General features: G+C 47.0%; 1 protein-coding gene across 1 annotated transcript in view; it reads right to left on the bottom strand.

Annotated features, from left to right (window-relative positions):
* The window catches only part of PTTG1IP (pituitary tumor-transforming 1 interacting protein), a 17532-nt gene extending 15378 nt beyond the window's left edge, over positions 1–2154 (bottom strand). Inside the window, exon 1 of the mRNA XM_010834882.1 lies at positions 1862–2154. Coding sequence (XP_010833184.1) covers positions 1862–1961 — 100 coding nt within the window. The 5' untranslated portion in view covers positions 1962–2154. The remainder of the gene's footprint in view (positions 1–1861) is intronic.
* Between the last annotated feature and the right edge of the window lie 8308 nt (positions 2155–10462).

Below are 10462 nucleotides of genomic sequence, written 5' to 3'. Positions count from 1 at the left end.
CCATGGAATTTTCTAGGCAAGAGTACTGGAGTGGGTTGCCATTTCCTTCTCCAGGGGATCTTCCCAACCCAGGGATCGAACCCGGTCTCCTACATTGCAGGCAGATGCTTTATGGTCTGAGCCAAATAACTCTACATATATCCTGCTGGTTCTGTTTCTTTAGGGTAATTTTTCCTGACTAATACGCACAGCATCCTTGCAAGGAATGCAAAGTATCATAGATGGTGTAGTCACATTCCTATGGCATGACAAGCAGTCAAACCACACAGCAAGCCCAGCCTCTGTGGGAAAGGGGCACCTCAGTGCTCAGTGTGGCTAGAAAAACTGCGGCCTTTCTCCTGAAATACTACGCCTGGTTTCATTCCCAAACTGTCACAGGACCCGCCCACTCAGCTCACAGGGGTCTCTGGTGGCTTCAGAAGTCCAGGGCCAAGCCAGCATGAAAGGCAAGCAGCCAAACACACAGGGGGCGTTTCCTGACACACCTACTCTAACAATGCAAGAGCGCAGGCCCTTCAGCCACCCAGGAGAGACTCTTGGGTGATAGCAGATTTGGTTCTCATCCAGCCTGTTTAGTAAAAAGCACTCCCAGGTCAAACAGACCAGCTCACAGGGCTCCTTGGACCCATGGTCGTGGGAGCCAGGTCTTCGTAACAACACTTTCTCTACAGCTACACATATCCTGTTGTGCTGAAAGTTCACATTTGTGCTGAAAAGTCAATTTCAACCAGAAGTTCCCTATTCTGTGCAACTCCACTGCTGCACTGACAGATAATGTCACAAGTGTGCACACAAGTATGTTTAGAAGGAGAATGAAGAGACTCACGCAGTGCTGCACGCAGACACCCGCTCAGGCCACATAGAGGAAAGGTGCCTTGCAGTGCTACAGAGTTGATGCAACTACAGCTGACCAGAGCTGAGAAACGCCCTGGCCCCTCAGGCTGGCCCAGGTGGGTGAGGTCACCAGCCAGAGGCTCTGTTTTCCACACTGGTGATTACCCACCCCCCCCCGCCAACCCCTTGCACGCCACACACAGCTCCCCCATCAAACCCTCCAAGATCTCCACCCACCTGCAGACCACCCACAGGACGCTGCCCTCCAGCAGCCCCTTTTCTGGAGCTTCTGAGCTCTTAGGTCATGCACTCTCCTCACCCTGCTAACTGCTATTTCCAGGTCAGGCAGCCCAGGAACTCAGTGCCTCCATCAGCCAGTCACCATGTAGACTCAGCACCGGGCACAGGTGGTTACTGAGAAGTGGTGGGATAAACAAAGAGGGCCACCCAACCTACCCAAGTAGGGAAGGTCTGGAGAGCCTAGAATCTGCCCCGGCAGGGCAGGCCAAGTTCAAGCACTGGCCGCTGACCCTGGAGCTCCTCAGAGGGGTCTACTCTGCACAGTGGGCATCGGTGGAAGGGCTGCACACAGGTCTCCTCGAGGGGAGCAAAGCCCCCCAACACACCAGCCGTGCCCACACAAGGGCCAGGCCCCTGGACTCCAGCCGCTGACCTGCTGTGGGTCAGGCAAGCTCTCCAGCTCTGCTTCTGACCCCGGGTCCACACTCGACAGCTCTTTCCCAGGGTAGCGGGGACATTAAAGAGGGGACAGCGCTCTCGGCCAGGCCGCCCCCGCGGTCCCGGACCACCCCGAATGCTGAGCCAGGACAAAGGGCCGGCCCAGGCCACCAACGGACATTCGGGTGGCCCCCGGCCGTCCCCGAAAACCGCGCGGGCCTGGAGCATCCACCCCGGGCGGCTGCGACCCCCTGCCCTCCGCACTCCTTGACCCCGACCCTGCTCCCCCTGTCCTCACCTCGCCCGGTCCCCTCGACCCCTTGACCCTGTGCCCCCCGACCGCCCTCACCCTGGGCGACGGCCGCCGGGAGGAGCAGCAGGAACAGCGCAGCGCTGCCGAGTGTCGGTCCCCAGCGCGGCGTCGGCCCGCGGACTCCGCTGGACGCCATGGTCGCTGCAGCCTTGACGGTCGATCGTTGTCTCCTTCGTCGTCTGGACTAGCCACACCTCGGACCCAGGCCAGGCGCCTTCGCCCGGAAGAGCAGCACGCCGGAAGTGGGCGGGGCGACGGCCAAGCAACAGGGGCCCCGCCCATCGCCCTCCGGCCTGCTCCCAGCCGTTCGTGATCCCGCCTCCCGGTGCGCGGCTTAGTGCGCCTGCGCAGCAGGAAAGCGGCAGGCCGCAGGATCCGTGCGACCCAGTGCGCCTGCGCGACAAGAAGGGCCTGTTCGGCTGCGGCGCCCCCGCGGCCTTGGCCCACAAGAGGTGCAGCAGCTTTCCAGGAGTCAGGAAGTGGCGCCGCTTCCTGGATTGGTCTCGCAGGAGGTGCAGAACCAGTGCGCTAGGCCCCCATTCCCGCCCCGACACCCAGATCCTCGCATGCCCCTCACCTCCCCGGAGCTCGGCCGCGGCTGGCCCTCTCCTGGGAGGTCTGCAGGCTGCAGCTCCGGCCCCGACGGCCTCAAGAAACGATAAAAAAAATATGTACTGCAAGAGTCCAGTTGCTTTCTTGTGTTTGATTGTGTTCGAAAAAGTACAATGTGGCTTCGGGGATGGTACAGGGAAGCCAGAGACCCATCTCCTAAGCTTCCGGGGTCCCTGACTTGTGGCTTCCTGGACCAGTCTGGTAAGACCACCTCCCCTGGTAGAAGCAGTGCTGAGATCAGGGGTGGAGCTTCTGTCGACGGGGTGGGGGTGGGGGGTGGGTGGGGTAGGGTCTCTGTGAAAATGAAAGAAAGTGAAAAGTCGCTCAGTCGTGTCCGATTGTTTGCCACCCCATGGACTCTAGTCCACGGAATTCTCCAGGCCTGAATACTGGAGTGAGTTCAGTTCAGTGTAGTCGCTCAGTCGTGTCCGACTGTTTGCTACCCCATGAATTGCAGCACGCCAGGCCTCCCTGTCCATCACCAACTCCCGGAGTTCATCCAAACTCTTGTTCATCGAGTCGGTGATGCCATCCAGCCATCTCATCCTCTGTCGTCCCCTTCTCCTCCTGCCCCTAATCCCTCCCAGCATCAGAGTCTTTTCCAATGAGTCAACTCTTCTCATGAGGTGGCCAAAGTATTGGAGTTTCAGCTTTAGCATAAGTCCTTCCAATGAACACCCAGGACTGATCTCCTTTAGAATGGACTGGTTGGATCTTCTTGCAGTCCAAGGGACTCTCAAGAGTCTTCTCCAACACCGCAGTTCAAAAGCATCAGTTCTTCGACTGGCTAGCTGTTCCCTTCTCCAGGGGATCTTCCCAACCTAGGGATTGAACCCAGGCCTCCCACACTGCGGGCGGATTCTTTACCAGCTGAGTCACCAGGCTAGCCTAAGAATACTGGAGTGGGTAGTCTATCCCTTCTCCAGCAGCTCTTCCCATCCCAGGGATTGAACCAGGGGTCTCCTGCATTGCAGGCAGATTCTTTACCAGCTGAGCTAGCAAGGAAGCCCAGGGTCTCTGTGATCTTTGATCCAATTCAGGATCCAAGCATAGCTTACTGGGTCGTCTTCCACCACTGTCCCACACCTACCTCAACCCTGACTATTGCTGTGAAATCTGGGGCAGGGGCTTTGTAGTCCAGCTTGGAATCTAGCTGACACTGGGGAAATAGGTGGGATGCAGACAGATGGCCTGCTAGCATTTGAAGCAGGGTATATCTGTTTCCTGCCAAAGACTAAAATGGAGCCAGGAAGGAGGGAGCGCTGAGTTTTAGCCACTAGACCACCAGGGACAGCAACCAGTGACAGGGCCCTCGACCAGCAGCTGTGTAAAAGGAATTTCCACATAGAAACAGAAAATAGTGAAACAAGTCTTTATTAGAAGGAGAAAGAGTATGTGTGGATGGACACACAGGCAGGCTCAGAAGGAGATCTGTGGCCTTGAGGTAGCTTAAATCACTTTTATGAGTGTTTCTTCCTGAATTTCCTTTAGCCAATCATCTCGCTTTGCCTGCTGCTGAGTCCATATTGGGTTTACCTCAGGGTGCTCCCATGTGTGCACACCTCTTAACCAAAATGGATTCCAGCAAAGAGGCCTGTGGGTAGGTTGACATCACGTGCTATGGGTGGCACCCCCTCCCTTTTTGACCTCCACCGAGCCTTTCTGTACATGTCTAGTGGGAGAGTTCTTAACTTCGAGAATGAGGAATATGTGATCATTTATCTTGTCCTCCATCATCCTGCTGTTTTGCCAAAAGCTTCAACTTCCATTTCAGGTTCAAAGGATTTGTCAACCAAAGAAACTCATTATACACAAATAAACAAATTAAATATTTAATAGAGAATTATCTAACTTACTTTCAATATACTGTTGAATGAAAAGATGCACAATGTGAAAGTTATGAATTAAGTTTTATTTGGGGTAAAATGAGGACTATAGCCTGGAAGACAGCACCTCAGATAGCTCTGAGAGACTGCTCCAAAGACGTAGTTGGGGAAGGTCAGTACATAAGATTTTGGTGAATGAGGAGTTCAGTGCAGTCAAGTGCTTACTTTACAAAAGGTTTTCTACTAGGCACGAGGAGCCAATGTCACCATGAAGGGATTCAGTGCTTTTCTAAATATGAAGAGAGTCAAGGACTGGGATCATGAAATCAGTTTCTGGAAATACCTCACTATCTAAAGACCTGTTCCATCAATTTCCCTGGAGCCAGAGTGCCTCACTCTCCACTGTAATACCCTTCAGAGGGTGTTGAAGGTCAGCAGCTGCAGCAGCACAGGGTTCAATCTCTGCAGAGGTGGATGGCAAATGCCCTCATTGTTATCGTTGTTGCTCAGTTATGGCAAATGTTCTTGGCAAGTGCCAATTTGTAATTGACAGGGCTGTCTCATGGTCATGCTGCTGTTGCTGCTGCTAAGTCGCATCAGTCGTGTCCAACTCTGTGTGACCCCAAGACGGCAGCCCACCAGGCTCCTCTGTCCCTGGGATTCTCCAGGCAAGAACACTGGAGTGGGTTGCCATTGCCTTCTCCAATGCATGAAAGTGAAAAGGGAAAGTGAAGTTGGCCAGTCGTGCCCAACTCTTCTCAACCCCATGGACTGCAGCCCACCAGGCTCCTCCATCCATGGAATTCTCCAGGCCAGAGTACTGGAGTGGGTTGCCATTGCCTTCTCCGTCTCATGGTCATAAATTGGACCATACTTTGGGAGGGATTTCATGATCATTTCACCCCCACGTTGCTAGGAAGCCTCATTCCTAGTTCTGGAGAAGATTTTGCCGACAGGCCACTCAATGTGCTTTTACTGGACTAGGTCTTAATAGTCAAAGATCTCTGAACACCTGTCTTCTAGTTATGGTCCAGGAAAGTATACCTTCTCTGCATCTTCCCATATTAAGAGTTACCCTATTATAATCACTGATCACATATGTGAACCGTGAACTTCCAGATGTTCAAGCTGGTTTTAGAAAAGGCAGAGGAACCAGAGATCAAATTACAACATCTGCTGGATCATCGAAAAACCAAGAGAGTTCCAGAAAAACATCTATTTCTGCTTTACTGACTATGCCGAAGCCTTTGACTATGTGGATCACAATAAACTGTGGAAAAGTCTTCAAGAGATGGGAATACCAGACCACCTGACCTGCCTCTTGAGAAACCTGTATGCAGGTCAGGAAGCAACAGTTAGAACTGGACATGGAACAACAGACTGGTTCCAAATAGGAAAAGGAGTACGTCAAGGCTGTATATTGTCACCCTGCTTATTTAACTTATATGCAGAGTACATCATGAGAAACACTGGACTGGAAGAAACACAAGCTGGAATCAAGATTGCCGGGCGAAATATCAATAACCTCAGATATGCAGATGATACCACCCTTATGGCAGAAAGTGAAGAGGAACTCAAAAGCCTCTTGATGAAAGTTTGAGAGTGAAAAAATTGGCTTAAAGCTCAACATTCAGAAAACGAAGATCATGGCATCCGGTCCCATCATTTCATGCCAAATAGATGGGGAAACAGTGGGTGACTTTATTTTTCTGGGCTCCAAAATCACTGTGGATGGTGATTGCAGCCATGAAATTAAAAGACACTTGCTCCTTGGAAGGAAAGTTATGACCAACCTAGACAGCATATTAAAGCAGAGACATTACTTTGCCAACAAAGTTCCGTCTAGTCAAGGCTATCATGTATGGATGTGAGAGTTGAACTATAAAGAAAGCTGAGCACCAAAGAATTGATGCTTTTGAACTGTGGTGTTGGAGAAGACTCTTGAGAGTCCCTTGGACTTCAAGGAGATCCAACAGGTCCATCCTAAAGGAGATCAGTCCTGGGTGTTCATTGGAGGGACTGATGATGAAGCTGAAACTCCAATACTTTGGCCACCTGATGCGGAGAGCTGACTCATTTGAAAAGACCCTGATGCTGGGAAAGATTGAGGGCAGGAGGAGAAGGGGGCAACAAAGGATGAGATGGTTGGATGGCATCACTGACACAATGGACATGAGTTTGGGTGAACTCTGGGAGTTGGTGATGGACAGGGAGGCCTGGCGTGCTACGGTTCATGTGGTCGCAAAGAGTCAGACACGGCTGAACTGATCACATACCGAGTTATACATTTGATCAGCTTCTTCAAGTCTAGCCCTCGTTATTTTCATTTGTGGTTCAGTCATACACTTGGTAATACAAGAAAAAAATAATCTTGTAAAACAGGAAAGTTACAAATAATATAGCTAATAGCATTAGTGGAATTATAAGTAAATATTTCAGCCATGAGTCTCCCACACCAAACCTGTCATTTTGCTAATCTTTGTGAAGCTGTCAGGCATCCCATTAAAATATTTATCCAAAAGTCCTTTCTATAAATCTTCTTGAAGAGAAAGCATTTTTGCAAAAATTGGTTACCACTGTGACAGCACTTTTAAATAGTAACTAGAATTATGACTGATAACATTTTACGAGGACGTATCAGAATTTTAGAAACTAGGACTTCCCAGATGGTGCTAGTGGTAAAGAACCCACTTGTCAATGCAGGTAGGTGTAAGAGATGTGCGTTTGATCCTGGGTCAGGAAGATCCCCTGGAGGAGGTCATGCTAACCCACTCCAGTATTCTTGCCTGGAGAATTCCAAGGACAAAGGAGCCCAGCGGGCTACAGTCCATGGGGTTGCACAGAGTCAGATACGACTGAAGCGACTTAGCAGGGACATAATTTCTGGGATATTTGTATTAGTAATATTTACCACACTATAACCTGAGGAGATTTACTGCTCATTTGACAATACTTCCCATGTAATTCAACATACCAAATGAACCTAATTAGTTTAATATCTCTCTTTGGGATGTTTCAGGGGCCCTCTGAAGCATCCCAAAGTTAGCGAGAAGTCAAAAGTGTTTCGTTAGTTTTTGGTTTGGGAAGTTTTGTCCATAAATATCAAAAGAGTTTAGAACATTCAGTCAGATAGGATCATAGGTCATGGTGACAATAGCTATTTACTTGGCCAAAGTAACCAAAAAGGATTTCAAAGGCAAATAAAGAACAGATTATTTAAGAGGTAAAGAAACTTAAATCTGTTATCAAAGGTAGTTCAACATCTGAAGAAAGCATATCCTCTTAATGGAGGGAAAAGTCAAATTCAAGTTTTTACACCAACTTAGTTTTAAGTTCATTTAGAAGTAAACTTAATTAAATTTATTTTAAACTTAGCCTGTCCTGACCCTGCCCCAAACTCTTTGCTCAGAGTCCACTATCCACAAACCTTCGTATCATTTTCAGTATACATTGATTGTTCTGACATCCTGAAACAGCCACTTGTAAGTCAGACATACTTCCTTTTCCCTTCATAAAATGCAATCCATTCCTCATACCCTCTTTACCAAAAACACACAACCTACTTTCCTTAAGCAACCCAAAACTGACCTTAATATTAGCATTCTATAGATTGGTGAGCATAAATGTTGTTGTTGTTCAGTCGCTCTGTCTTGTCCAACTCTTTGCAACCCCATGGACTGCAGCGCACCAGGCTTCCCTGTCCTTCACTGTCTCCAGGAGTTAGTTCAAATTTATGTCTATTGATTCAGTGATGCCACCCAACCACCTCATCCTGTGTTGCCACCTTCTCCTCCTGCCTTCAATCTTTCCCAGCATCAGGGTATTTTATAATGAGTTGGCTCTTTGCATCAGGTGACCAAATTATTGGAGCTTAAGCTTCAGCATCAGTCCTTCCAATGAACATTCAGACTCGATATCCTTTAGGATTGACTGCTTTAACCTCCTTGCTGTCCAACGGGCTCTCGAGAGTCTTCTCCAGCACCACAGTTCAAAAGCATCAATTCTTCGGTGCTCAGGCTTCTTGATGGTTCGATTCTCACATCCACACATGACTACTGGAAAAACCATAGTTTGATTATACAGACCTTTGTCAGTAAAGTGATGTCTCTGCTTTTCAATACATTGTCTAGGTTTCTCATTGCTTTTCTTCCAAGGAGCAAAGGCTTTTAATTTCATGTCTGCAGTCACTGTCTGCAGTGATTTTGGAGTTCAAGAAAATAAAATCTTTCACTGTTCCCACTTTCCCCCCATCTACTTGCCATGAAATGATGGGAGCAGATGCCATGATCTTAGTTTTTTGAATGTTGAGTTTTAAGCCAGCTTTTTCACTCTCTTCTTTCACCCTCATCAAGAGGCTCTTTAGTTCCTCTTCACTTTCTCACATTAGGGTGGTATCATCTGTATATCTGAGGTTGTTGATATTTCTCCCTGCAATCTTGATTATACATCTTGTGCTTCATACAACCTGGCATTTTGCATGATGTACTCTGCATATAAATGAAATAAGCAGGGTGCCAATATACAGCCTTGGCGTACTCCTTTCCCAGTTTGGAACCAGTCCTTTTTTCCATGTGCAGTTCTAACTGTTGCTTCTTGTCCTTAATACAGGCTTCTTAGGAGATAGGTAAGGTGGTCTTGTATTCCCATCTCTTTAATTTGTTGTGATCCACACAGTCAAATACTTTAGTATAGTCAATGAAACAGAAGTAGACTTTTTTTTTTTTTTTTAATTCCCTTGCTCTTTCTATGATCCAATGCATGTTGTCAATTAGATCTCTGGTTCCTCTGCCTTTTCTAAATCCAGCTTGTACGTCTTGAAGTTCTCAGTTCACTTACTGTTGAAGACTGTCCTGGAGAATTTTGAGCATGACCTTGCTAGCATGTGAAAAGAGTGCAGCTGTGCAGTAGTTTGAACATTCTTTGGCATTGTCTTTCTTTGGTATTGGAATGAAAATGGAACTTTTCCAGTCCTGTGGCTGAGTTTTCCAAGTTTGCTGGCATATTGAATGCAGCACTTTCACAGCCTCATCTTTTAGGAGTTGAAATAGCTCAGCTGGAATTCTGTCACCTCCACTAGCTTTGTTTGTAGTGATGCTTCCTAAGGCCCACTTGACTTCACACTCCAGGATGTCTGGCTCTAGGTGAGTGATCACACCATCATCATTATCTGGTTCATTAAGATCTTTTTTGTACAGTTATTTTGTGTATTCTTGACACCTCTTCTTAATATCTTCTGCTTCTGTTAGGTCCATACTGTTTCTGTCCTTTACTGTGCCCATCTTTGTATGAAATGTTCCCTTAGGATCTCTATTTTCTTGAAGAGATCTCTAGTCTTTCCCATTCTACTGTTTTCCTCTATTTGTCTGCATTGATCACTGAGGAAGGCTTTCTTATCTCTCCTTGCTATTCTTTGAAGCTCTGCATTCAGATGGGTATATCTTTCCTTTTCTCTTTTTGCCTTTTGCTTCTCTTCTTTTCTCAGCTATTTGTAAGGCCTCCTCAGACAACCATTTTGCCTTTTGCATTTCTTTTTCTTGGGGATGGTTTTGATCACCACCTCCTGTACAATGTTACAAACCTCTGTCCATAGTTCTTTAGGCACTCTGTCTGTCAGATCTAATCCCTTGAATCTATTTGTCACTTCCACTGTATAATTGTAAGGGATTTGATTTAGGTCATACCTGAACGGTCTAGTGGTTCTCCCTACTTTCTTCAATTTAAGTCTGAATTTGGCAATAAGGAGTTCATGATCTGAGCCACAGTCAGCTCCCAGTCTTGTTTTTGCTGGCTGTATAAATGCTAGTGATAATTTCTAAAAAACCTTTGCTTTCTTATAGAAAGCGTCTCAGGATGGCACCAAGCATTTTTCATCAATAGCTCAAAGTTTCTCTGTAAGAGGAAATTAGTTTTCAAGAATCAGTGTTTCAGAATCTTATTTTATTTGGAAATGACCTAGCTATTCAATAAGCTTTTATCACTCAGTTTAGCATAACCCTAGAAATTCAGGTTACCAAAATCTGCAGAGACTATTTTAGACAGATATTTCTAAAGTATAATTATTCTTAATAGAGTTTATCTAAAAGCTCCTATCTCATTTACATTCTTTCCTGAGAGGTTTCTTGAGTTACTTTCCTTGCTGATAAACTTGTAACAGATATAACAATATTTAACATATTAAACCTACGCACAATTAAAATAT

The sequence above is a fragment of the Bison bison genome, unplaced genomic scaffold (genome assembly GCF_000754665.1).
Source record: "Bison bison bison isolate TAMUID 2011002044 unplaced genomic scaffold, Bison_UMD1.0 scf7180017864037, whole genome shotgun sequence".
Classification (NCBI taxonomy): Eukaryota; Metazoa; Chordata; class Mammalia; order Artiodactyla; family Bovidae; genus Bison; species Bison bison.
This window is presented reverse-complemented; position numbering and strand designations above follow the sequence as displayed.